Source organism: Cutaneotrichosporon cavernicola (assembly GCF_030864355.1).
Source record: "Cutaneotrichosporon cavernicola HIS019 DNA, chromosome: 5".
NCBI lineage: Eukaryota > Fungi > Basidiomycota > Tremellomycetes > Trichosporonales > Trichosporonaceae > Cutaneotrichosporon > Cutaneotrichosporon cavernicola.
The window spans coordinates 1,799,978-1,826,507 of record NC_083397.1 but is presented as its reverse complement, the minus strand read 5'-3'; the positions used below and the strand labels follow the sequence as shown (position 1 = coordinate 1,826,507).

Sequence of the window (26,530 nt, the reverse complement as noted above, 5' to 3'; positions counted from 1 at the left end):
ATGCGTGATGATATGAATCTAACGGCGGTACAGAGGCGCCTCTACGTCGCTCTCGTCTGTGCTACTATCGTCTGTGGTCTCATCGTCGTCCTCCAACTCGTCCACATCATACTCCGGCACAAAGTCGCGCCGTCTCTGCGCAACCGGGTCGACCTCGAACACCGCCTCGTCCTCGCTCGTCACCTCCTCACTCTCGTCGTCCGACCCCTCCGAGTTGAGGAAGTCGTCGAGATCGCGGAACTTGGCGCGGGTTGTGTGTGGCACGGAGCTGGCGGGCGAGCTTCCAAGCGGGGTCTGTGGCGTGGAACGGCGAGGCGCAGCAAGAGCAGCGAGGTTGGCCGCAACAGCGGAGGATTGCGAGCCAAAGCTTGGCTGTGAGCCGAATGCGCGTGGTGGCGAGCGCGGTTTGGGCCGCTCGATCTCGGACTCGCGCAGCGACGCGTCCGTTGGGTCGTCCGTCCACTCCGGCAGCGGCGTGTACCCGCTCAACTTGTGGTGCGCGACGCGACTCATCGAGGCAATCTCGAGCTCGCTCGCTGCCGTCAGTTTCAACTCTCATTAGCAACTCACGCTCAGCTGCTGCGTCCAGAGCGACCTCGCGTTTGCCGAGCAGCACGACACGTGCCTGCTCGCGGCGCAGGATGACGCCGCCGACGTCCTGGTCCTCGCTCTCGCCGTCGACTTCACGCACGCCGCGCAGAAGGGCAGCGAGGAAGCGTGCACGGTCACGCACATCGTAGTCTGCGTCCCACCGCGCCAGAGCGAAGAGGTACTGGCAGAAGAGGTCGAGTTTGGGCGCGTTAGGAGAGAGCACGAGTAGTTTTGCCACCAATGTCAATATCTGGAGTTTGGCTGGCGCCTCCTCTTCCGTGAACCCCTTCACACCCTTGCGTAGGATGTCTGGCACCCACGGGGCCACGCTGTCCCACTTGAGGCCCAGAGTGTTGTCTGGCCCGTCGTCGGCCGCGAACTGCCCCACGAGCCAGAACACACTTGCACGTGCCGATGCGTTGGTGATGTTGTCCAGCTGTCTTGCGAGGCGCGCCACCAGGCGTTCGGGCGACGACAGCGTGACGCCCTGCAGAATCACACCCTTCAACACAATAACCGCCTGCGCGACCAGGGCGCCTGTTGTCAGCTGATAGCTTAGTTACATGAGCAGACTCGACTCACTCCTCGTGCTCTTGAGCAGCCGCATCAACGAACGTAATCCCGTCTCCGCCACCGCCGGTTGTGAGCGCACACAGTGGCCAATCGCGCGCACCGCCTCCTCTGCCACAGTGTCGGACGGCAGCGCAGTGTACCCCTTGAACTCGCGGATGGCCGCAGTTGCGTTCTCCTCGCTGACCATGGCCACCATCGCCCGCATTTTGGCAGACATGACCTGCGCCTTGTCAGACGTGTGCAGAAAGAAGTGGGCGAAGCGGCTCGCGAACAGCCAAGGGCGCTCCTCTGCCATGCTTGCGATGACGTCCCACGTGATGATGGAGATCTCGACACCTGTCGCGTCCGCTCCACTTGTCCCTGCTAGCCGGAGCAGGGGCGCAGCGATGATCTCCTGCCCGACAGATGCGTGCCCTGCAGGCGCGAGGTTGTAGTACATTTTCGCGGCCGCGAGTACAACTGCGCCGTTGCGATTCCGGAGAAGCGGCTTGCTCAGATCAAGGAGCATGGCAAGGTCGACGTCGAGCCCACCGAACTCGTCCTCCGACTCCTTTCCGTTCGCCTGTGCGACTTCCTCGGGCTTGTCCAGCATCGCGCGGGCGTACCGCGTCAACACCTCTAGCGCGACAACCTGACCCCACTCGTCTGCGTCTCCTAACAGGCGGCAGATGTGCCGGTAGTACGGATGGAGGAGGTCCAGGCGATCGGGGCAAATCTCGATGAAAGCCGTAAGCGTCGCGCCGAGAGTGAGAGGTGAGGGTGAGGCCAGGAGAGTCTGCAGTAAGGGGACGAGTTCAGATTGCGTGCTCGTGTCCATTCTGATATTAGCGTCACCGCGCCGCGCACCCACTCATAGACCTTGGCGAGGCCGCCTGCAACAGTCTTGCGGACCCATGGGTTCCGATCGTTAACGAGCTTCTTAAGCCCGAGCATGACGATGCCTGCTGTTAGCTAACAACTCGGGCATAGCTCACCTTGGATCACAGGGAGGCGCATAGACGTGAGCACACGCAAGGACATGGAGCGGATGAGCGGAGACGGGTCGGACAGGTCCTTCTGGAACGTGTTGATGGACAGCAGGAGGAGGTCCGAGTTGGTGGCCGCATAGCGCAGGAGGTAGATGTAGACAAGCTTGCGGATCTCGATCGAGCTCGCGACGACCTGCTTGACGACCTGGGCGAAGAAGCCCTCCATGTTGCGGCCCTTGGACATGGCGGCAATGATGCGCTTCATGCCTTCGAGGCGCTCGCTCTCAGCTCGGCTCTCGAGCAGTTTGGACACCTCGACGACCTTGTCCTCGCTGACGTCGAAGTAGCCCGCGGCGCCTGAGCCGCTCCCTCCGGCGAGGAGGGAGAGGTCCCGCGTCGTTTCGTGGAAGTTTTCTTTGATCCGCTGCCCGAGGCGGTTAATCATGGTGGGCGAGACGAGGTGAAGATTACGAGGTCCAAAGTTGGAAGTTGGCCAGAAGATGCATCATCGTCCACCGCGGTACACGCCGATCACCGGCTTCCTCTGGCCTAGCGATAACAGCTCATTATAAATGGTATAATGAACATTGAAATCTCAATAGCGGAGGTAAATGAGGGATCATTCCAAGATGTCACTCGGTGATGCGAGAGTGAACTGTTGTTATTGCCTCACTTTCAGTTCAACTCACTCGCTCACCGCTCACCGCTTCAGCGTTGGGTATCTTGCGAGCGTATCGGACATATCGGCAACCCCTCTCTATCCCATTCCGTCTGTCGTGCTCTAGGTTGAGCAAGATGGACTTCAGCAACGTGCCGTCGACCTTCCCTGCTACTGCCCAGCATGTGGTGGATAGCAACGCCATGGACGTTGACGCTCCAGCTGGACCTTCCAACACCACTGCGTTCGAAGGCAACGCCGATGCCAGCGCGTCGCAGGTTAACGGTGTGGACAGTTCGTTACAACGCGTGCACCTGTCGCAGCCGATGCCGCCATATCCGACCATGGCTAACCCGAACCTCACTTTCTTCTACGAGGATGCAGACAATGACAGCGACAGCGTCGTCGAGAAAGGCCGCATGGTGCGCACAGGCTATGTCTTCGATCCCCTCATGATGCTCCATTGCGCCGATGGGTACACGCCGACTGAGGACATCCATGACTCGGGGGAAGGTCACCCGGAGGAGCCGATGCGCATCAAGCGCATCTTCAATCGCCTCAAGGAGCAAGGGCTCATCCGGCGGATGAAGCGTTTAGATTTCGCCGAGGCGCAGAAAGAGCAGGTCCGCCTCGTCCATACCGATGACCACTGGCATAAGGTGCAGGGGACAGAAAGTGAGCTTGGGTAATTCTCGATAGCTGACACCAGCTTTCACGGACGAGTATATCCAGGAGACGAAGAACTATTACGACCATCTGTCGCTGTACGTGTGCCGGGAAACTGGGCACTGCGCTCGTCTCTCGTGTGGTGGAGTCATCCAGGCGTGTCGCTCGGTGTGCGAGGGCGAAGTCCGGAACGCATTCGCGATCGTGCGACCACCCGGTCACCACGCCGAGCCAGACGAGCACATGGGCTTCTGCTTCTTCAACAACGTTGCCGTCGCGGCACGTGAGGTGCAGCGCCAGGGGTTGGCGAAGAAGGTGCTCATCCTCGATTGGGACGTACACCACGGCAACGGGACGCAACGCGCATTCTGGGACGACCCGAATGTGCTGTACATCTCGATCCACCGGCACGACGGCGGCAAATTCTACCCGTCGAGCGACTTTGGTGCACTCGACATGGTCGGCGAGGGGGAAGGAGAAGGCACGTCGGTCAACATCCCGTGGCCTGGGCCAGGTTTTGGCGACGGCGACTACATCTACGCGTTCCAGAAGATCGTGATGCCCATCGCGTACGAGTTCGCACCCGACCTTGTAATCAGTGAGCTGCGCGCTCAATGAACCAGCTGACAGACAGTTTCAGCTGGGTTCGACGCTGCAGACGGGGATCAGCTCGGCTGTTGCAACGTCACCCCTGCTGGGTACGGCCACATGACGCACATGCTGTGCGCTCTCGCAGGAGGGAAGGTCGTCGTCGCACTGGAGGTGAGTAACCCCGGCTGCCAGGTCTAACGTCATAGGGAGGTTACAATCTTCGTGCCATCTCCGATTCGTCCTTAGCGGTCGCCCAAGTTCTTCTTGGTGAGACGCCCGCCGAGATCGGGCAAGTCCAGGCTTCCGAATTGGCGACCGAGGTCATACACGAGGTCGCAAAGGTCCAGTCGAAGTACTGGAAGAACGTCAACGCAGCGGCGTGCGCACCTCCTGAGATCGGCAAGGGCGGTGGCGAATACGTCACAACAGTGCCCGACCTTCTCAAGCAGCACCGTCTGCAGCACATGTACACCAAGCACAAGCTCTTCACCGTGCCTCTCGCAAACACCGACCTGCATGAGTGGTTCCAGAACCAGGTCCTCGTCAACGAGGGGCTGTACGAATCCGAGACCGAAACCCTCGTCATCTTCGCGCACGACTTTGGGAACCTGCGTGTTGAGACAGATGGCGTGGCGTCGGTCGATGTCAGCCTTGCCAACAGCTATCTGCTCGACACGTCTGACGCCGTGGTCGACTGGGTCAGAGGCCGGGGTTGGAACCTCATCGACATCAATGTGCTGCGCAACCTGCGCAGTCAATTTGCGAAGGGTCCACGCATGGTGTCAAACAGCGGTGACAAGATGGACGGCCAGCTCATGCGCTACCTGTGGGACAACTACGTCGAGTGAGCCGCGCTGTCTCGCTGTGAGCTAATGTGAGATTGTCATCAGCCAAGAACGTTGTGCTCATCGGACATGGGACAGCTTGTGGAGCGGTCATGGAGCTCGTCAACCACAGGGGTAAGCTAACCAGATCGTATCCCAGCTGACGACAGACGTACAGTCAAAGGTCAAGGCGATCGTGCAGGTGGCGGGTATGCACTCGATTGTGCGACCAGACCCGACGAACGAGAACCGTCGCACGTGGTTCAGGGACGTCTGCCAAATATACCTGCCGCACATTCACCCGTTGCTTGGAGAGGAGCGCCTGTATAGACGTATAGGGGGACAGCTGCGAACGGCCCGCAAGGCCAAGGTTGTTGACGTGCTCGTGGAGGCGCTGCCTGAGATCAAGGAGTTTGTTGATAGCAAGCTGGACCCAGTGCAGACCAACGGGCACGCAATAGTCGACGTTGTGTAGGTTGATTTGGGCACATTGTATTCAATGCAACTCTTGAGATCATCAGAGATGAGGACAGCAGCAGTAATGGAGGGAGGTTGCATTTTGGAGGGAATCTGGTTCTAGCAATAAATCTTTACGTTTTTCAACCTTGAATCTCTGACGGTAGAGTGGAGGTGGTGACGCAACACCTCATCGAGATCTGGACACGTCTACCTTCCTCAACATCTTCAACCACCATGAGTTACAAATCAGGTGAGCTCTGAAGGCGCGCTGGACTCAGCTTATGGTGAGGACCTCTCTATCCGTGCAATCCTGCCACCGCCCGCGGCGAGAGCACCAAGCTCGGCGCCGACCCCAAGGGCGAGAAGATCGTGTACACAAACGGCCGCGCCGTAATCGTGCGTAGCTCACTGGCTTCTCTGTGACTAGAGCTAACAACAGATTCGCGACCTGAACAACCCGTCGAGCGCGCATGCGTATACTCGTGAGTATCCTCTGTCCCTCGTATCTCATGCCCACCTTCTTCCCCTCTCCCCCTTCCATGAGATCTGACACCAGAGCACACCCAGACCGCAACCGTCGCTCGCTTCTCCCCATCTGGGTACTACATTGCCTCGGGTGACGTTGCTGGCAACGTGCGCGTGTGGGATACGACCAACCCAGCCGAGAACATCCTCAAGCTCGCAGCCCGCCCCATCGCCGGCCGTATTAACGATGTTGCGTGGGACAGCGAGAGCAAGCGCCTCATTGCCGGCGGCGAAGGCAAGGACAGATTTGGCGCGGCGTTTTTTGTCGACTCGGGCAGCAGCTGCGGCGAGATTACGGGACACTCGAAGGTGCGTAGCTATCGCCCTCTTGGCTGTGCAGCTTGCGCAGCCCGGCAGCCCGCACAGCCCCACCATTCCCAACCCATCCTCACCCTCCCGCACACTGACTCCAGCCCATCACCTCCCTTAGCGTGCGCCACCAGCGGCCGTTCCGCGCTGTCAGCGGGTCGGACGACAACTCGATCGTATTCCACACTGCTGTGCCGTTCAAGTATGACCGGATCATCCAGACACACACCAGATTCGTGCGCGACGTCGGGTTCTCACCCAACGGCGATGTGTTCGCGTCGGTCGGCTCGGACGGCAAGCTCTTCCTCTACGACGGCAAGACGGGCGAGATCAACGCCAGCGCTGATGCGCCGGACCCAACCCGCAGTCTGGTAAGCTGGAAATCCTGAACTAGCAGCTGATAGCAGATGGCTCTGTCGTGGGCACCTGACTCGGCACACCTCGTCACGGCTGGCGCGGACGGTGTCGTGGCGATCTGGGACGCCGCTGCGGCGCAGGTCAAGCAGGCATGGTCGGTGGGTGCGGACGTTGAGGCGCAGCAGAACGGCGTTGTTTGGGCCAACCCGAACACGATCGCCAGTGTGTCGCTGGGTGGCACGATCAACGTGTTCGACGTGCGCGAGGGAAAGACCTGGCGCAAGCTCTACGGCCCAACCAAGGCCATCACGTCGAGCGCACTCGCGCCAGGCCGCGACTCCCAGACGTTCTACACGGGCTCGTTCGACGGGACGATGAAGAGCTTCGCGCTGGGTGCGTCTCTCGGTGAGCGCGAGGGCGAATGTTCCAACGTCGAGGGTGTCGGCCACACCGCTCTCGTGGCCGCGATGGCGTCAGATGGAACGGGCAAGGTCTGGTCGGCAGGGTGGGACGACAAGGTGTCCGCCATCTCGGGCGGTCAGTTCGCCGCCAGCTCTGTGCCGACCAAAGCACAGCCCACTGGTGTCGCGGCGACGCCGCACGCTGTGTACATTGCCTCGCCGGCTGGCCTCGAGGTCTCCATGGGAGGCTCGAGTACTGTGGTCGGCGGGGCATGCACTGCTGTCGCTGTCCATGGTGACCTTGTCGCAACGGGCTCTGGGAAGAAGGTGACGATCGCTCGTGCCTCCGGCTCGTCGCTCAGCGAGGTTGCATCGTTCGAGGACAACAAGGGTGAGGTTCTCTCGCTGGCGTTCTCTCTCGATGGCAGCCTCCTCGCTGCCGGCGACGCGGCTGGCCGCATCGTCCTCATCGACGCCAAAGCGAACAAGGTGCTCGTCTCCAGCCGGTGGACGTTCCACACCGGCCGTGTTGCCAGCCTCGCGTTCTCGCCCTCTGGCAAGCGCCTCGCCTCCGGAGGTGCGGACGAGAGCATCTACATCTGGAACCCCGAGAAGGTGGTGCGTAATGTGCCGATCAAGAACGCGCACCCCGGCGGTGTGAGCGGCGTGGCTTGGGAGAACGACACGCGTGTTGTCAGCGCGGGCGCGGACGGCTGCGTTCGCACTTGGGAGGTGCCGGCCTAGAGAGGTAGACTAGTAGATGGAAGGTGACACATATGCATGTCTTGCAGTCTAATGCAGGTGATTAAATCATACACTACAACAAGCCCTGGCGCTTGAGATCCTCGTACGTCTTCTTATCGTAGACGTTTCCATCGTCGTCTTCGAACTCCTCCGCCTTGTCCATGGCACTCAGCTCAGCGCGTCCTTCGGCCTTGAGCTTCTCCGCGAGCGCGAGTGCGTCCGCGATCTTGGTGATCTCGTGGAAGTGGCGCGTGTTGGGTAGCCCGAGAGCGCGCATACCAAACGCGTGCCTGCTCTCCTGGAAGTGGCGGTCAAACGCCTTGCGGCCCATGTACACGTGGTCAGAGCAGATCTCGCACTTGAACTCGACACCGAGACCGTGCAGCTTGTACAGCCAGAAGGGGATGGGCTTGCCGTCCCATCCGAGCGGGAGGTTGAGGGGGTTGTACAGGCGTGGGTCGTCCTCGTCTTCCTCTTCCTCTCCAGGTGGGGGAAGAACGACAGGCGGTGCCTCCTCGACGTCCTCAAGCTCGGCCTCACGCTCGCGCGCAGTCAGCGCCGCGCGGCGCTCCACCTCGCCTCGCGATGCAGTAATCTTCTCGGGGATTGGCGGGAAGACGAGGAGCGCACACACGAGCCACGTAAGTCGAGCCGCTGGCCGCAGCTTATCCCTCCCCGACTCTGCGGTAGACGTTGCCGGCTCATTGCCTTGCTCGACCTTGATACCAGCTGCCTGCTTCTTCTTGTGCTTTCCCGAGTTCAAGTGCGCATCGTACACCGTCTGCTTGGCGTACGACTTTGCGCAGTAAGGGCACCAAATCCCGCCTTGGGATGTAGGTACCTTCTTCCCTTCATCCCATCCCTTGACCTCGCCAGCAGCCCAGGCATTGTCGAACCCGTCTTCCTCCTCCTTCAACTTCTTCTCGAGGTCGATCAGGGGCAGTGCCCGCTCAAAGAACGATGTCATGTACGAATACAGTGTCTGCACGTATCTGGAGTCAGCAAGTCCTTGGGACCTTGACGCACTGCAAGTACGCGGGGTGGCTCTTTTCCCGCACATCAAGAGTGCGCTCGATGCGCCCCGACTTGAGCATGTCGAGATAGGCAATGTACGACAACCGAGTCGATCCCTTGAGGTTAAGGAACTGGGCGTGCGCCTCGTACAGGTCGAGATGGCGGCCGTATGCCTCCTCGCCGCTGAAGACGCTGTCGAGCAGGTCAATGATGACCGGCTCCTCCTCGCCCTCGACCTCGATCACCTGAAGCCCATCCGAGTCGACCATGTCGTCGATGGACGCGATGAGCGCGCGCGCGTTCAGACCCGTGTTCTTGCGGTGGAAGTCCTTGACCTTTTCGAAGCGCGTGTAGAACTCGGCCAGCTCGTCCACCCCTTCACCGGGAGGCGGCGCGCTCAACGCCGCGAGCTCGGTCGGCCGCAGTCCCGGCGCATCTTCATACAGAAGAGCAAGGTTGTGTCTCAGCTCGCCGATGCGAGCGAGGATCTCAGCCGCCTTACGGTCCCGCCGTGTCTGGTTACGTTGCTGTCGTCAGCTACAAGTGGAAATATCAAACTGGCACTCACCCCGATAGGTTGCTGTACCAGCACGTCCGCGAGCGCTTGCTCGTACCGCTCAATCTCTTCGTGGCAGGCTCGCTGCGTCTCAATGACCGAGTCCATGTTGTTGGAGGGGTTGTTGTTGCGGTATTCAGCGGCAGATGCAAAGAATCGGTGGAGGTCTGATGAGATTGCCACGCAGCGGAGATTCGGGATTAGTCGCCACCCAGTGCTGGACTTTGAGATTCGACCCACTCCATCAGCAGCCCTTGCACATCATCGCCAACAACAACAACAACAATAAGCAATGGCGGTAAGCAGCTCACCATAGGGACCGGACGAGATACTGACGCGCGTGTGCGCTGTACAGCTCAATCCGTAAGCGTCAAGCTGGTCTTCCAGGAAGGGTAAAGCTCACACCACAGCGGCGATGACAAGCTCGTGTTCGAGTCGTCCGAATCAGTCACTGTCGTACGTACCTCAAGCTGCCGCGGCGGGCAGCGTTGTCGAGAGGAGTGAGAGCGTACATTGACACGGCGCTTTTGCTCCTCTCGAAATACAGGCTCCTACTTGTAAGCTTAGCTCTCGTCATCTTTGTACAGCTGCTGACGCCCAACTACAGTCGAAGCACTCAACCTCCGGGAAGACCTCCTCCGCGGTGTCTACGCGTACAGTGAGTCTGAGTCCTCATCTCTACCAGATCAGGCTGACGGCAGACTTTGAGAAGCCCTCAGCTATCCAGCAACGCGCCATCATCCCCATCATCCGCGGGCGCGATGTGATCGCCCAGGCTCAATCCGGTACTGGTAAGACGGCGACGTTTGCCATCTCGGCTCTGCAGTCGCTCGACCTTAACATTCGTGAGACGCAGGCGCTCGTACTCTCGCCAACTCGCGAGTTGGCTGTGCAGATCCAAACGGTCGTCCTCGCCCTCGGCGATTACATGAACGTGTCGTGTCACGCGTGCATTGGTGGCACTAGTGTCGGCGAGGACATCCGCAAGCTCGAGGCTGGGCAGCAGGTCGTCAGCGGCACGCCGGGTCGTGTGTTTGACATGATCCGCCGACGCAACCTTCGCACCAAGGACATCAAGATGCTTATTCTTGACGAGTCGGACGAGCTCCTCAACAAGGGCTTCAAGGACCAGATCTACGACATCTACCGCTACCTTCCCCCCGCCACTCAGGTCGTCATCGTCTCGGCGACGCTTCCCCACGACGTCCTCGAGATGACGACCAAGTTCATGACCGAGCCTATCCGCATCCTCGTCAAGCGCGACGAGCTGACTCTTGAGGGCATCAAGCAGTTCTTTGTTGCTGTTGAGAAGGAGGACTGGAAGTTTGACACGCTCTGCGACCTGTACGACACGTGAGTGCCTCTGGTCGTTTTTTCCCAGCTTGTCGTCATCCAACCAGAGCTGACCGCAGCCTCACCATCACCCAGGCCGTCATCTTCTGCAACACGCGCCGCAAGGTCGACTGGCTGACGGAGAAGATGCGCGAGGCAAACTTCACCGTGTCGTCGATGCACGGCGAGATGGTGCAGAAAGAGCGTGACGCTATTATGGCCGAGTTCCGTGGCGGCCAGTCTCGCGTACTTATCACCACCGATGTGTGGGCGCGCGGCATTGACGTGCAGCAAGTGTCTCTTGTCATCAACTATGACCTTCCCTCGAGCCGTGAGAACTACCTCCACCGTATCGGTCGTTCTGGCCGTTTTGGGCGCAAGGGTGTTGCGATCAACTTTGTCACTGTCGAGGACGTGCGCATTCTGCGAGACATTGAGCAGTACTACTCTACGCGTGAGTTTGGGGTTTTGGGCTTTGGGGCTAGCTGACGAGCAGAGATCGACGAGATGCCCGCACAGGTGCAGGAGCTGGTGTGATTATAGACTGTCTGGTCATGTACTGTTTATGCCCGTGTACCGTGTGGCTGTACCAATGGCCGATGAATGCCGACTGAGGGTTGAGAGACTTGGTTACCAGCGGAATCATTTGCCAATTTGTGGTTGTAGATCAATACATGTCCAATCATAAACAGTTGCAACGTCACTTCCACTGATCTTGATCTGAATCTGATCTTGCAGGTCGTGGCGCTGACGACAAGCAGTCGGTGTTGCCACTGGGCCTGGGGCCTGGGCGCCTGGGGTGGAGCGTAACCTGGATCGCAGTGTTTGTGGCACTGCCCTGTGGCTGACAAGATATGCCGTACTACGGTGATCAACCCGAGACCCAAAGGCCAGATGCGGCATTCCACCCTTTGACCAAATCTTACAACCAATATGCCACCAGTCCAACCATCAAATCACCCTTCTTCCCCACCATGCCATCGCTTCATGTCACCATGTCACCACCCTACACCATCAATATCATGTAACACTCAAACTGCCACAGACATCAGAACACACCAAACTAAAGAGAGCTGCATAGCTATACTATGGGCGTCACACGCCGGGGCTACAGAGAGAGCGAAAACGAAGAAGGGCAAAGGTGGGAAGAGTGGCTACGAAGAGGAGCGAAGAGCCGGTCTCTCTACAATGATGGTACAAAACACTGAAGGACCCAGATACTGACCGATCCCCAGCAAGGTCCATGAGACGCTTACTTGGCCGCCTTGGCCTTGGTGGCGGCCTTCTTCGGGGCCGCCTTCTTCGTCGGCGCGGCCTTGGCCTTGGCCGCTGTTTGTTAGCTTGATCAACTGGGCTGGAAGCTAAACTTGACTCCTGCACTCACCGACGGGAGCCTTCTTCGTGGAGGTCTTCTTGACGGCCGCTGGGACCTTCTTGGTCGTCGTGGCCTTCTTCACGGCCGACTTGGCGGCAGCGGGCTTCTTGGTGGTGGAAGTAGCCTTCTTCTTGGGTGCGGCCGCCTTCTTAGGGGCAACGTTCTCCTTGTCAGCGGCGGGAGCCTTCTTGGCCTGTTGTCAGTGTCATCTCAAACGATAAACGCACCTTAGGAGCAAGCTTGACCTTGCCGCCGATGCCCTTGGGGAGGATAAGAGCGCCAGTCTCGGCGCCACGCTTGATGGCGTTCGAGAGGTTATTGACGTTCGAAGCAGACGAGAGGTCAAGCTTGTACGTGTTGGCAAGGTACTTCTTGATCGTCGGCCGCGAAACGCCCGAACGCGCGTCCTCCGGGTGTGCGGCGATGCACTCCTGTTCGTTAGCGGAGCCGAGAGGGACGGGGGGCCGGGGCGGGATGAACAAGCGACAAGCTCGGTTGGGCGCAAAATCACCCGAATCGGCAATTCAACCCCGTCGAGCTCGACAGTCATGCATGAGGGTAACGAAGCGGTCATTCGGCATGCATGTGGATGGGCGACCCATCCACCGCAATAGCGAGTTTCGCTTTCGTACGAGATGTGGTGCGCGTGGAACCTGGGCGAACGATCGGTTGACTCAACAGGCCAGCTCTTGGGGGCGTGGAAGCGGTGTTGGAGCGGCGGCGACGCTGACGACCAGCGCTGCCCTCCATCGTCACCCATGCACATCGCAGCACTCCCCCACGACGACCGAACACACATCCTCCTTCGATTGTACTCGCTACCGCTACCTCGGAGAGCAAGGTGTTGAAAGCGGGTCGCGGGTCTTGGTTGGTGGGCGTGGGACCCAAACCTTCTGGTGGCGTGGGCATCGGCCGACTCACCTGGATCATGACCAGGAACGTGGGGTGGTTCGAGGCCTTGCGGGGCGCGGCGGCCTTCTTGGTAACGGTGGGAGCCATGGTAGACAAGTTGAGAGGAGGTGGTACTGAAGCTGGGAGGTCACAAAACATCAGGATGTTAAAGAGGTATGGGGGCGCGGCGGCAGCGACCAAGCGGGAAAGCGTCAGCTCCGTGCACTGTATGCTTGGGGATGTCGCGGAGGTGACCTGGAGGCCATCCAAGACGAGTAGTGAGGGCTACTCACAAGGTTGAGGTGGATGGCGACGCAAGGTGTTGAAGATGGACGAGTGGGGGGAAGAAGAAGAGATACAGGTCGAGGGCCGCTTGTATATGTGACCTGTCCCACTCAATTCCTAAACATCCGAATCTCCCGTTGATCTTTGAAAGCTTCTCTCTCTCCCAAAACGACACCTAGACACATAATAAAAGACGTACACATGCATGCATATGATACCAACAACTTGACAGAAAACTGGATGCATGCATGAGGATTAGGGGTGGAGATCAACGGATCAGTGCAAGGTGCCAAGGCGGCACGTGATCCCGTGCTCGGGTTTTCGTCACCTCCTGTCTGTCCACAACCAAGGCCGTCTTCACTGCTTGTAATCGCTCCAGACTCCACTCGGTGGCGAAGGAACTCTGCTCTCCATCTCTGCGACCATAACCTCCAAAATTGGCATGCATGGATGTCTCTGGTGGCCGTGGCGACCAAGTTTCTCTTCCCAGGCTATAATGCCGAGCGCTTTCCTCGGCCGATCCGCCCTCGCGGTTGACTCGACCACCGCGCGCCATACACAGCACCGTACGCGTCCAACACGGGCTGGGTGGGGGTGCAAGCACCTTATCCGCGACATCTGCGCACCAAGTCGCGTCCGACGCGTAATGTCTCCTCGCCGTATGCGACATTACGGGGTTGGGTGGGCTGGTTTAGTTTTTCCCACCGTAGCGCCGCCGAGATTGTTCGGCCCTCTGCCACTCCAATTGCCAATGCACTAAAATCAAGTAACTCGCCTACCTAACGTTAGTACAAGCCCCCGATACACTTGCAGAGTTTCAACACACTGTCAATACTGATGGTGGAGATATGGGGAGAAACGCGGGCCAACCAATCTGCAGTCTGGAATCCCGGGATCAGAGCTCGGCGGTCAGTCGGTTGTGCCATTCTAGCAGCCCAACCATCATAGTGTTGGACAATCTTTGAACGGTTAGCTGGTACTGTGTAGTACATGAGTGTACCGACACGATATCTGCTGTGCATGTATGAGTTGTGATGGCGCGGAGATGGATGTTAGTTGTGGAGAGACGGCTGAAAGGGGCCTTGGATGGACAGTGAAAGTGGAGGCGCGGGTGGAGGTGTAAACAATCGCACCACGCGATTTTGCTCCCGCAACTATTGTTGCCTGCCCCACTCTTCCAAGGTACTGTTGCCAGAACCAAAGTGCATGACGTCAGCTGCTTGGCTTCTCCTCTTGACTCACTTGGCTCACTGCTCACTTGACGACGCTCGCAAACGCTTCCTCAATCGCAACATCGTCGGCACAGTGTCTAGCCAAGAGCTAAACCATCATGCTCGACTGGCCTTCATCAAAATAACCATGCTAGCGTCAATTGTCCTTGGAATTGGTGTCAGAGCCTCGTTGGCTGTTGCTCAGCAGCCTCTCGGGCCCGGCCAGACGCCAGAGGATCCTAGCGGGCGGGACGGCCCGGAGGCAGCGACAAACACGTCAAAGCATTATCCACCTGGTGAATGGAGCAGAGAGCTGCTCAAGTCCCCAACCTGATCATCTGACAACTCCTTCCTCGATCTCCACCTTCCTTCTTCACATTCACCCCACCTCTTGCCCCTTCCTCTCTGTGCCAAACGCTAACAGCAGCCCCAGACACCTGGGCCAACCTCACATGGGCGCTAAACGGTACAGGGGCGCCGGGAATCTACAATTCCTCGCACACCCCAGACAGCCAGTATGGCACGTACAACTGTAGGTTGCAGCCCATAGCAACATATGTGCGCCAACGTTCAAGCTGATGCCCAGGGTGCAACATGCCACATGTCCGCGCGCAGGAGTACAAGGTTCCCGTCGACGGGTACCAGCTGGTGTACGTCGAGGCCGTCCAGCGGCATCATAAACGGACGCCGTATGCGTCGAATACGTTGCGTCACGAGGACGTTACGGTGAGATGAAATGATCTTCCCCAGCGTGTGAAGTGCTAAGCGCAGTGGGAGTGTAACGGCGCGGGCCCATATGCACATGCGCGTGCGGCCACCTTCTCCACCACACCAGTGTACTGGCAGAGCATGTCTGGGACGCTGAACCCGTTCGAGAAGGTTGTGGACCCGGGGTTCGTTAACTCTACATGCCGCTTCCCTTCTATCACAACGTGAGTGCTGAAGCTGTCGCGCAGGCATTATGGCATATTATCGTCTCGCGGTCTCGCGCGACGAGCTGCTTATAATCTGTGAGCCAAGTTGGTCGACGAGGAGGTATTTTTCTGCTCTCTGCCTTCGGCTGGTCCGCGAGCATGAAATCTGATAGCAGCGGCGGCCTTGAAGACGCGCGACAGCACGGCGAGGATTTCCGCCACGTTTATGTCGACCGCCTGGGCTTTCTCCCACCGGGTTCAAATCGCGATGAGTATTCTTTCCGCGTCACGAACAACGTCATCACGAGCGCGACACTTGGAGCCTTCGTCGCTGGACTCTACCCCGACCAGGAAGAGTATGAGGCATTGGTTCAACCTGAGACCTACGACTCGCTCGAGCCGTCCTTTCCTTGTCCTACCGCCTCGAAGCTGCTCAACCAGATCCGACAGGAGGCGGAGTGGCTGCAACATTTGAACGCGTCGACGGCACTCATGAGCCGGTTCGACGATGTCGCCGGCCGTGGGCCAGACGACAAGGACTGGCACGTCTCCTACGATCAGTCAGTTGCGAGGTGTTGAGCTGCCCATAGTTGTCGAGAAGCTAACGTCAGTGCATACGACAACCTTTCAGCCAAACAATGCCATGACCTGCGCCTCCCTTGCTCTGCCACCAACTCCACGCTGTGTGTGCCACAATCCGACGCGGACACTATCTACCGCCTTGGCCACTGGGAATACGCATACATGTACCGTGTCTCCAATCGGAGCACAGCCTTTTCAGCACTGAAGATGGGTGCGTGGTTCGGAGAAGTCGCCGAGCACCTGCGCACGGCGGCCGCCGGCCACAAGATCAAGTACCGCCACAAGTGAGTCTCGTATAGGCATCCCTGACCCCAGCTTTGCACACGACGGCTCCATGGCCGCCATCCTTGGTCTGTTGCAGTTCGCCAAGCCCATGTGGCCCGGTACAGGTGCCGAAGTCGTCATCGAACTGTGGAAGAAGGAATCGGAATCGGGCCGAAACTTTGTACGCGTCCTCTGGAGCGGCCAGCCATTGGAGACGAGTACGCCACTCGGTACCCTCGATATGGTCCCACTCTCCGACTTCCTGGGGTATCTCGAGCAGACGATCCCATCAGACCTCGTCTCGGCATGCGCATCCGAGATCCCTAACTCTCCAAGTGTCCAGGTGCCACGCCAGTAGCGCATCATCAGCCCCAGAACACATGCATCCCTAGATCTGGCATAGCACGACCCGCCGATGCCGCCGGCATCGCCAGCGCGCGAATCATAGTCAAACAAGAGGAAAAGTCTCCAGATGTACGAGTTGCTTATCTGCGGCAACGACGGTATTGGGCCTTTTTTGGACCCTGACTGCGGACGTTGCCGTTTGGCCCGACCCCATTATTTCAATCCATTCTGTCGATTTCTGCTTTGCTGGGGCTCGCCATGACCTGGCGAGCGTCGAGTCGATAGAATGTATGGTGATAGCGATACCAGAAGACGGCGAAAAGTTTCCGTTGTGGTCACGCAGAGCCGAGAAAGTCAGCAGTTTGCAGGGACCCGAGGGGCTGGGACCTCGAAGATGCGGTTCTCGCAGATGTTGACGTCCAGACGCAGATGACATAGACGTTGCGGGCTGGGTCTTACGCCGATCAGCGGCCACGTATGGACTCAATGTTTACCGTCAGTGCATGTGCCAGTTGTCTGCGTTCGTGCATCTCTGGTCTCTCACGCACCACGAGCCTCTGTTATGTGATGCAACAACGACTACAGACTCCTTTTTACTACCGACAGAGCCCCGGGTTGACTCTCTCAAGCCCATGGGCATCTAAGATGGATGGCCGCTTAGAGGCGGTTCTTGTTGCCAAGGTCGTCGCACGCCTCGACGACACGCTTGTGCATGGTCTTCTCGCCCTCACGAATCCAGACACGGGGGTCGTAGTACTTCTTGTTGGGCTTGTCGTCGCCGTCGGGGTTGCCGACCTGGGTCATGAGGTAGCCCTTCTTGTTGAGGACGTAGTCGCGGACGCCGGTGAGGTAGGCCCACTGGGTGTCGGTGTCGACGTTCATCTTCACAACACCGTTGTTGACAGCGGTGCTGATGTCCTCCTCGCTCGAGCCCGAGCCACCGTGGAAGACAAGGTAACTGAGGTGTCAGCAACAACTCGCGAGAGCGACGGTGGGATGTAGAACCAATATGACACCCCCTCGCCCACATCCCACGCCGGTGGACACTGCTGCTCAAAAGGAGCCAGCCGAGGCCATTGGCGCCCACCGACCGAGGTCGGCAGCATTGAAGGGAAGGGCAAGCAGGCTCTATATGTGGTGCGAGTTGATTTTCGCTGACCGGATCGCCGCCGTCCTTATGGAGAAAGGAGACGGCACTGTCTATTCGGAAAGCGGGGATAGGAAGGGTGTGGGTTGGAAGGTGAAGTAGTACTTACAGAGGAAGGTCACCCTCCTTGCCCTGGAGCTGCTTGGCCGCGTACTTCTGGTGGTCGGCGAGGAGCGCGGGCTGGAGCTTGACGTTTCCAGGCTTGTAGACACCGTGGACGTTGCCGAACGCGGCGGCGATCGAGAAGTTGGGCGAAATGGGGGCAAGAGCCTTGTAGACGTCAAAGACGACCTCGGGCTGGGTGTAGAGGGCAGCGTTGTCGACACCAGTGTTGTCAACACCGTCCTCCTCACCGCCAGTGATGCCGATCTCCATCTCGAGGAACTGGTTCATCTTGGCCATGCGCTGGAAGTACTTGGCGCAGGTGCCAATGTTCTCCTCGTTGCTCTCCTCCGAGAGGTCAAGCATGTGCGACGAGAAGAGAGGCACGCCGTTCTTGGCGAAGTAGGCCTCGTCGGCGTCGAGCATGCCGTCGAACCAGGGAAGGAGCTTCTTGGCGCAGTGGTCGGTGTGGAGGACAACGGGGATGTTGTACGCGGGGGCGATGGCACGGATGAAGTGGGCAGCCGCGATCGAGCCAGCAATCGAGCCGGCCTGGTCCTTGCCGTTGGCAAGGCCCTTGCCGCCGAAGAAGTGGGCACCGCCCTGCGAGACCTGGAGGATGATGGGCGAGTTGTTGTCGCGGGCGGCCTCAAGGGCGGCGTTGACAGTCGACGACGAGGTGACGTTGATAGCGGGGATGGCGTACTACACATGTGTTAGCAGAGTGTTTGAGTACGATGTGGCAGCTCGCCCCCCGCCGCATCCTCGCACCTACACCCGGCAGGAACCGGGGAGTTGGAGTCTGGAGCTTCTCGCAGTCACCAGTGATGACACGCAGAAGCGGCTTTGGGGCTGCCAATAGTTAGAACTCACCTTGCGGGCACGCGCGTCGTCGAAGAGAATGCGGGTCTGGTCACCCGAGAGCACGCCGTTCTGAGGAACGTCAGCGTTGAACGTGGGGAAGACATGACTGCGTCGCCAGTGACGACGAGCACGCTTGTCATGAACTGTGGAATACTCACGGGAACACCGTCGATGGCCATGATTGCTAGTTTGTTGTGGGTAGTGGGGTTTTGGAAGAGAGAGAGAAGGATGAGAGAAAGAGAGAGAGAGAGAGAGAGAGAGGGGAAGGGAGAATATCAAGGAAGGATGATATTGGGGACCAGTTCAGTGAGAGTCAACCTGGGGTACCTTGGACGTGGCACGGCGCGCTAGTAACAAATACAGGATTGGGGGGGGAAGGTGGGTTATCATGGGTAACATCGGATCCTCGGATACCACTGGGCCATTGTCACACTCCGTCATCCCTCCACCCTGAATCCGCGTCGCCCTGGTCCTGGTCGCAACCCCTCCGTGGCAAGCCGAGCTTCCCACGGTGGTTACCTTGCATTTCACCCCATCCCTTTCTTAATCACTTCATTGGCTCTGCGCGCCTTGTGGGGTAACCCCGACCAAGGCCGAACTCTCATCACTGTGGCGCCTCTTTTCCACTCAACAAACCTACTGTAGTGGTAGGAAGCTGCACGCCCGGCCCACTCCGCACCCCCGCCGTCGTCACCTCACCGCTCCGGGCCGCCAAGATGTAGCTTGTCATTGCGGGGTAATGGCCCACAGACAGCCCGAAGCCCGCTCCAGGCGGGACCCCGAACTGTCATCCCCGCAATTCCAATCTCCATTGCGGATCTCGCATTGGCCGGCCCAGGGCAGGCCGGAATACCGGCCACGGACCACTGCTCATGTCCCGGTGCCGTCCGAGTTTGTTCCAGGTCAAGCACAATGGCTCGATCCCAGATTCACAGTTCCTCCACAAGGTGTTGTTGTGTACAGGCTAAGCGCTGTCCTGATCGCCTGTCTGTGCCTCTGCAATGGTCTCATGGTCCGGCCCAGTCATGGACGTTGGGCGCGTGGGCTGCAAGCCCATCTCCGCCTCGCGGCTCGCGTACATCTTGCTTCCGAGCGAAAGCCGAGCGGGTCGCGTGTCGGCATTTGCCCGCCACGGAACGCCACTGCAGTCGCGCATGGCCGTTAACCTGTCCGCGGTCCGTCCGCCTGCCGCTTGCAGCCTGCTGATGACACTATGTGCTGCCGTTGCTCTGAGAGGGCTTACTGTAGTATGCGTGGAGGAATCTACTCATCAGGATCTTCGGCACCGTGTCATCGATTGCACTGCGTCATGATCGCCGCCAAAGGCGCGGCTTGGCCGTGGCACGGTGCATGACGCAGTGCATGACACGGCCCGTGGCGCGCTCAGGTCTTCAGAACCATATGGAATCATAGACGCATAGTCCACGCTGCGTTCTAGCAGCTGTGTATTGGAGCTGCTTGTCAGTCACCCAGTCGCCCGCAGCTCGATGGCATTGTGATTGTGGCTGATGGGACTGACGACCTTGGACGACACCAGTGATCATACAGTATGCTGGGTCCAACAATGCATGCAGAAATATACAATAAACAATGCTTACGCCATATACACCGGCACCCCGTACACTACTAATGCCGCGCCCGTGAGGTATTGCAGCCGTGCGGCGCTGCGGCCCTGGCTAACCGCCTGTACGACACTCATGGGGCTCTCGCGAATGCCCTTCTCCTCGAGACCAAGGCTGTCCATGACCGCCGCGGTGATTCTATCAATGTCCTTGTCCGTCACGTCCCACAGGTTACCGACCAAGCACGGCGACCCAGCGAGGAAGTAGTCGTGCGGCGTACCTGTCGGGTCGAGATCGCCCTGCTCGCGCAGCAAGCCGCTGGAACAGCCCCAGAGCATGGTGACTGCACATCGCTTGAGGGCGCGCACCTTGTGGCTTCGGAGATACTCCTCGCCCCCGCCGTGGCCAAAGTACATGACCAGTTCAGAGTCGCTGAGGGCCGAGGACATTTCGGCCTCGCTGGGTCGGCGCGCGGTGATACCCTCCCATCCCTCAGACTCCAGGGCCTTCAGGCGCGGCTCGAAGCGCTGTTGCGTGTTGACGAGGTCACCACCGGGGTTGAGAAAGTATCGCGTCTTACGCGCGTCGACGGTGCGGTGTGTGGGATCGGCACCGAGGGTGGTGCCCAGCGCGACCTGGTCCAGGAGGAGGGGGAGAGAGGCAATGCGGCTGACAGCGCGACCGCGGAGAATCGGTATGCTCTCCCAAGGGAAGCACTGGACGTTCTTGTCCAGTGCGAGGAGGAGATGTTCGTCGCTCGGAGGTGGCGTGCCCGTCGCGAGCTTGAGGGCCGCCAGGGCGTCCTTGACTTCGTTGCCGATCTGTTCAAAGTCGAGTTCTGCGAGTACGACGGCAATCCCGTGGAACTGGTACAGGTCCAGAACGAAGTAAACAAGGTCCTCGACTTCCTCGTCACGACACTTGGAGGGAAGCGTGGCAAAGCACGCGAGCAACGTGTCGTTGAGCCGTACGCGGGCAGCGCGGCGAGCGTCGCTCCCCGCCCCCGCGAGCGCCGTGTGGAAGATGCGGTCCAGACGCGTCCGGAAGGCCTCGAGCGCGTCGGCGTCGAATTCAAGGCGCGGGTTAAGCACTGTCTTGAACGCACCAAGCCAGCAGAACTCGACCGTCGCGAGCAGCTCGCTCAGACGCGTGTCGAGCTCATGCCGCTCGCGCCACCACGCCTTGCGGTCGTCCATCGTGACTCGATCCTTGATACTCCGGATGCTCTCATCGTTACCCGCAAGGATTGCGCGCAACTCTGCAACGCCAGCGTGGAAGGTGAATAACTCGTGCTCATCGGTATCCTCGCGTCGGCCCTGTCGGTCCAGCGGGATACAGAAGACGATTGGCTCGTGCCCATTCTGATGCCGCGTGACAAGCATGGTGTTGCAGTCGTCGGTCACTGTGATGCTCACAACGGCCCAGTTGGTCGGCAGGGTGCTGAGGTCGTAGTCTCCAAGGAGGTCGAGGTCTGCGTGCCGCGCGCGCACGTCGGCCCAGTACGCCTGTAACCCGTCGGCTGGCTCGGTGGCCGCAGTATCTAGCACTGGCCAGTCCATGTCGTCCGCCTCTGGATCCGCGTACTTGCTGTCAATGGCGGCGAGGAGCTGGCGATGGAGAGTGATCATCGGCGCCGATGCGAGGGTAGAAGCCGCGGACGCCGTCGTGACAGGCGAGCCGTGGCCGAGCGACGTCTGGAACGCGCTGAGTAATGCCAGTGACACGCATACCTGGCGCACATTCTCGACGCGCCCGCGCGACGTAATCGTCGCGAGCGCGTTACGGAACGCGTCTGATGCGTGTTCGAGTTGCAGCACCGCCTCGTGTTTCGACGAGTAACGGTCCTTGCTGCGCTTGCTGGGAGAGTCCATTGTGAGAGCAATCGTCGACTCGGTCAACGAGCTCATGAACAAGTCCGTCTTGAAATACTTGAACGCGTCGTACATTGCCATCCGCGCCTCGAGAAGTAACTGCTCGGGCTTGTCACTCGATGTGCGGGGGACCAACTCAAGCTGCTCGATAACATTCTCGTACTCCTCCATGTTACCGCCTTGGCGCATGAGCCACGCGCGCTGACGTAGTAAGTAACCCAGAGACTGCGGCATGAGCGGCTCCCGTGAGCCAGCCGTCGGCATGATGCTGTCCTTGCGCCCCGGCGGCATGCTGGTCTCGGCCGACATAAACTCCTTGTCAAGGCCAACAAGGTGTTCGACGGCGTCTGCGAACAGCTCGTCCGCAGCCAGACCCTCAGCCTGACGCGAGAACAGCTCACCCTTGACACGCTGAATCTCGACCGCCTCCGGCCCATCGACGGTGAGCACGGAGATCGCGTGGTCGATTTGCTCATTGGTCCTGTCAAAGCGCAGCCGGCGCGTCTCGAACTCGGCGGTGCGCGAGGCCGTGCGTGCGTCAAGTGTCGAGGAGCGCACTGACTCCACCATACCGCGAGCCTGCAGAAGGTAGTACTCGCACTCCTTAACCGAGCCCTGTTGCGCGAGGGCGAATGAGATGTCGAACGTGGCATCGAATAGCGCCTGCTGTCAGATGATGGTCCTCACTTGAAGCTTACCTCCGCGAAGTACCACTGTAGCCCGCCCAGTCGCTTGCCAGCGAAGCAAAACGGCTTCTTCTCCCTCGACTTCGACGCCGGCGCCTCCAATGCAGTCTCCTCTGCAACCTCTGGCTCCTGAAGGGAGGCTGCAGCGATCTGCGCGATGCCAGACGCGGCGCGGCCCCACAGGCGGTACGCGACAGTGAGATGTGCCAGGGCGGCGGTGACATCCTCCTCGGCCATCTTAATGGCAGCGGCAGCACCGTAGGCAAGGGCAATACGCTCAGTGGCAGCGCAGATTTGGATCCAGCGCGCGGCATATGTGCCTGTTGGCGCCGGTTGGGGAATCTGGTTGGCAAGTCTCGCGGCCGCATCGAACTCCGTCCGAGCTTGGTGTAATTGGCCTCTTGTGGCGAGGAAACGTGCATGTCGGAGATGCAGGTCTAAGCGAGCCGTTGGCGCGGCATCGTCGGCTTGCTTCAGGGCCTTGGCAAACACCTGTGCTGCGCGCGAGTACTTGCCTAAGCGCCCGTACTCGGCCGCGACCTGGGACGAGGTGGCGATGAAGTCGTCTGGCATGCTGGTCCGTTGCATGGCACGGAGGAGATTGAGCGTTTCGATCTTTGGCACAAGGTACCCCAACAGGCCGAACAGTGAGGCAAGCGCGTTTAAGAGATCACAGAAGCGCTCGGGGTCGTCAAACTCGATTGGTGGCGGCGTCTTGGGGTTGGAGGTTGCGGCAGTCTTCTTTGAAGTCGTTGGAGTGACCTTCCGCGCACTGGTTGTCCGGGCGGGCGGCCTTGCCTTCGGTGCCATAGGGGCCTTGCCACGAATTGTCGGTGCGCTTTTTGTAGGAGTTGGCGGTGCGGGGAAGATGAAAGACTGGATGACGTCGAGGGCGACGCGACCGAGCTCCGCCATACCTGGCGACGACTCGGGCTGGTGGTACGTCTGAAGTGCGGCGTGGATCATGATGGTGGCGTAGTACTCCAGCCGGAACTTTGCCAATGAAGCGTCCTTCGCGAACTCCTTGACTCTGACAAGAGCCTCGGCTTCCATCTTGAGCGACTCGTACTGCTCGGTCGAGGTGCCCGTCGAGATGATAACCGATACGAAGCGCGAGATAACGCGGAGCCGGCGGACGGGGTAGGCATCGGTCTCGTACAGGTCGAGAAGCATATGGAGGAGCGAAATGAGAACGTCTTGCACGTGCGGGAGGAACTGGCTTGGCTCCAGTGCGTCGACCACCTGCTCGAGTATCGCGCCCGTGACTCCTGATGACCACTGTTTCTCGTTGAGTTCATTGGCGAGGATCGCCGGGAACTCGGGGCCTAAGACCGGGTCGTGGGCTAGTAGTGATACCGTACGCTTGAGCGCAGTCGTGAACTCTGGTAAACTGGCGAACACGAGGCGGAGTGGCTTGCTCGCAGCAGCCGTTGCGATCTGCTTGCTCACGCTAGAGTCGAGACAGAAACAGGCCCGGATGAAGGCCTGCATCGCGGCCTAGCGTCAGGTAATCCACGCGCACACTCACAGTCTTGTCTAATCCCTTCTGTAGGCAGAAGCCGAGAAGCTCAAACCGCTTGGACAGCGGGCCAGCGATTGACTTGCGCACTACCTCGTCGTCGTCGCCATTCTGTGCCAGGAAGGACTGCGACCACTCGCACGAGCGGCGACAGAACAACACAGCGACGTCGATCGCGTTGGTCTTGGAAAACGTGAGACCGACGTTGTACGTGCAGTGAATGAGGCAGCTTGCGTAGTTTGTCAGGGCAGTGACGCCGAGCTCGGAGCCGTGGGCGACGAGTGCGGCGAAAACTGCGTCCAACTGTTCGAGGGAGATGGCAGCGGACTCGGGTGCTGTATTCCGTCGCATGAGTGTAACAGCCGTGTCACAAAGCCCCGGCATGCACTCGCGCACGACGTCGCTCAGCGGGAGCTCTGGCAACAGTCGCACGACAAACTCGATGTAGTTCTGTAGCCATGCGGTGGATGTGTCTGTTAGTTCTGGGGAGTCGAGCGACTTTGCGAGCCGGCGGAGCCTCTCAACCATTCGTAGTAATGGTGTGAGCGTCTCCGGTGACCTCTCAGATGGCTTGAGGCTGCAGAGTGCGCCGTGGACTGCCTCGCAGTCGACCGAATTGAGGGACGCCGCGTACGTCTCCACGTCCACTGACGACCCAGCGGTGTCGACCAAGACCTTGGCGATGTGCGCACATAACCTCGTGACCTCGCCTGCGGCATTGGGTACTCGGGGAATAGGCTTGCGTTTCCTTGGTGTGGAAGCCGCCGAGGGCGGTGAGGATGATGAAGGTGTTGGTGATGGGCTCGGCCTCGAACTTGATGCGAGGGAGGCTCCAGCCGTGGCAGCACTAAGCACGCGGTCGACAATGGAAGAATCGCCGAGCTGGGGTCAGCGAACCCAATGAGCCACTTACAGTTCGGCCGATGTCTGTCCACAAGTCGAGCACTGCGCTCCAACGCCCTGAGAACCATGCTTCGCGGGGCTCGGTACGTGATGCCCAGATCACCTCGACGACGTCAACGATGGTGCCAATGTACTCCGCTGCTTCTCGCTGTGCGTCGTCACTGCCTTTTTCGAGGTGGAGTTCGACTGTGCGCCAGACGGAGCTCCACACGCGATCTGGAGAATTCTTGACGTCACCCGACCCCGACGCGGAGAGGGCACTGCCAAACGCCGCCAGTTGGCGGATCTTGAGCCATGCTGCGGTGCCAGCGACATAACCATCCTCGCGAGTGGCGCGATAAAGATAGACTGCGAGCTGGCCCACCGCCGGTAGAGGGAGTGGTGAGGCGAGGGCGAAGGGACTGAGAGGGAAGGAGGGCCGGAAGTGGACAAGTGACTGAAGTTAGCTGGGATCAGAGTATCTGAGATTACCTCAGCTTGGAGTCCGAGAGAGAGGAGGCAGCACCACGACGCGAGAGCGAAGGTGCCAAGGATGGGCCTAACCGCTTCGCCCACCTCGCCTGTGGGTCTTGGCAGTTCGAAGAGCGTTGCCCATTCATCGGTAACTGGTGGCTGTGCATGTGGCGGCACCTCGTCTTCATGTTCGTAAAACTCGAGAATGTAGGGCCGGATCTCGGCCAGGAATCCCAGTGCGGCCCTGTGCTACCATCAGCGAAGCCCTAAAGAAACTCACCATCTCGAAGCCGATGTAGCGCGTGGCAATGGCGATTCCTGCTTTCTCGATAGTCGCCCGGCGCGCAAGAGTGGAGCCAGCTCTTCCATATAATTCGCGCAAGACAGCGAGTCCGTCTCGCCCTGACTTGAAGACGGCGTCAACACGGGCTCGTGTCCACTCGCCCTTAGGAGCAGCATATTTGAACCCGACCTGGAGTGCCTCGCCCAGTAGGCGGAGGGACTCGTTCACCGCACTCTGAGCTTCTACCCCACGCTCGCGTGGGGACCTTGTGCCCGAGTGGAGCCACGGTAGTTCCTCGCGCTGATCGACAACAGGCTCTGGTGGTGGAGCCGCAGGCTTGGTGGCGGTTGTGCGTGCTGGGCGGAGTACCGGTGCCTTGGCAGATGTTGCAGTGGTATCAGCCTTGGGCTTTGTTACAGGCTTTGTTGCAGACTTTGTTGCAGACTTCGTTGTAGACTTCGTTGTAGACTTCGTTGTAGACTTCGTTGTAGACTTCGTTGTAGACTTTGGAGCTGGCTTCACTGCTGGCTTGGGGGAAGGCTTCTTGGGTTCTGGATTTGTGCCCGAGACGGTGCGCCGTGGGGCCGACTTGGGCTGCGAGACCTTTAAGACGCGGTCGAGGTCGTCGGCGAGTGTGTCTACGTCGACGCGCTTCCGAGATCGCGTCGTTCGTGGTACTGGTGCCGCCTTGGTAGCGGACATTAT

General features: G+C 59.4%; 9 protein-coding genes across 9 annotated transcripts; 4 read left to right on the top strand and 5 right to left on the bottom strand.

Annotated features, from left to right (window-relative positions):
• Positions 1-18: 18 nt before the first annotated feature.
• Positions 19-2,577, bottom strand: APL6 (uncharacterized protein; the record flags this gene model as incomplete). Its single annotated transcript, XM_060601929.1, has 5 exons — positions 19-536; positions 571-1,128; positions 1,174-1,982; positions 2,015-2,105; positions 2,139-2,577. The coding sequence occupies 5 exons, from the start codon at positions 2,575-2,577 to the stop codon at positions 19-21; spliced, it is 2,415 nt and encodes an 804-aa protein (XP_060458374.1).
• A 350-nt stretch (positions 2,578-2,927) lies between these two features.
• HDA1 (uncharacterized protein) lies at positions 2,928-5,346 on the top strand (the record flags this gene model as incomplete). The annotated part of the gene is made up of 6 exons (XM_060601928.1): positions 2,928-3,465; positions 3,500-4,054; positions 4,091-4,218; positions 4,254-4,891; positions 4,927-5,006; positions 5,042-5,346. 6 exons carry the CDS (start codon positions 2,928-2,930, stop codon positions 5,344-5,346), a joined length of 2,244 nt encoding a protein of 747 aa, XP_060458373.1.
• Positions 5,347-5,564: 218 nt separating this feature from the next.
• On the top strand, positions 5,565-7,666 carry AIP1 (uncharacterized protein; the record flags this gene model as incomplete). The annotated part of the gene is made up of 6 exons (XM_060601927.1): positions 5,565-5,580; positions 5,620-5,726; positions 5,770-5,812; positions 5,887-6,164; positions 6,269-6,535; positions 6,572-7,666. 6 exons carry the CDS (start codon positions 5,565-5,567, stop codon positions 7,664-7,666), a joined length of 1,806 nt encoding a protein of 601 aa, XP_060458372.1.
• Positions 7,667-7,739: 73 nt separating this feature from the next.
• Positions 7,740-9,344, bottom strand: sap61 (uncharacterized protein; the record flags this gene model as incomplete). Its single annotated transcript, XM_060601926.1, has 3 exons — positions 7,740-8,658; positions 8,693-9,207; positions 9,249-9,344. 3 exons carry the CDS (start codon positions 9,342-9,344, stop codon positions 7,740-7,742), a joined length of 1,530 nt encoding a protein of 509 aa, XP_060458371.1.
• Positions 9,345-9,528: 184 nt separating this feature from the next.
• On the top strand, positions 9,529-11,105 carry FAL1 (uncharacterized protein; the record flags this gene model as incomplete). The annotated part of the gene is made up of 8 exons (XM_060601925.1): positions 9,529-9,534; positions 9,592-9,599; positions 9,647-9,692; positions 9,784-9,793; positions 9,844-9,894; positions 9,938-10,589; positions 10,649-11,022; positions 11,065-11,105. The coding sequence occupies 8 exons, from the start codon at positions 9,529-9,531 to the stop codon at positions 11,103-11,105; spliced, it is 1,188 nt and encodes a 395-aa protein (XP_060458370.1).
• Positions 11,106-11,820: 715 nt separating this feature from the next.
• On the bottom strand, positions 11,821-13,789 carry CcaverHIS019_0507320 (uncharacterized protein; the record flags this gene model as incomplete). Its single annotated transcript, XM_060601924.1, has 6 exons — positions 11,821-11,897; positions 11,953-12,136; positions 12,171-12,374; positions 12,865-12,974; positions 13,128-13,206; positions 13,724-13,789. The coding sequence occupies 6 exons, from the start codon at positions 13,787-13,789 to the stop codon at positions 11,821-11,823; spliced, it is 720 nt and encodes a 239-aa protein (XP_060458369.1).
• A 689-nt stretch (positions 13,790-14,478) lies between these two features.
• On the top strand, positions 14,479-16,448 carry CcaverHIS019_0507310 (uncharacterized protein; the record flags this gene model as incomplete). Its single annotated transcript, XM_060601923.1, has 7 exons — positions 14,479-14,626; positions 14,758-14,862; positions 14,917-15,056; positions 15,102-15,262; positions 15,421-15,804; positions 15,856-16,110; positions 16,142-16,448. The coding sequence occupies 7 exons, from the start codon at positions 14,479-14,481 to the stop codon at positions 16,446-16,448; spliced, it is 1,500 nt and encodes a 499-aa protein (XP_060458368.1).
• A 644-nt stretch (positions 16,449-17,092) lies between these two features.
• Positions 17,093-18,727, bottom strand: FBA1 (uncharacterized protein; the record flags this gene model as incomplete). Its single annotated transcript, XM_060601921.1, has 4 exons — positions 17,093-17,393; positions 17,692-18,389; positions 18,558-18,617; positions 18,707-18,727. 4 exons carry the CDS (start codon positions 18,725-18,727, stop codon positions 17,093-17,095), a joined length of 1,080 nt encoding a protein of 359 aa, XP_060458367.1.
• A 1,415-nt stretch (positions 18,728-20,142) lies between these two features.
• ESP1 (uncharacterized protein) lies at positions 20,143-26,527 on the bottom strand (the record flags this gene model as incomplete). The annotated part of the gene is made up of 6 exons (XM_060601920.1): positions 20,143-22,644; positions 22,680-24,164; positions 24,196-25,068; positions 25,100-25,525; positions 25,561-25,791; positions 25,823-26,527. 6 exons carry the CDS (start codon positions 26,525-26,527, stop codon positions 20,143-20,145), a joined length of 6,222 nt encoding a protein of 2,073 aa, XP_060458366.1.
• Positions 26,528-26,530: the final 3 nt, after the last annotated feature.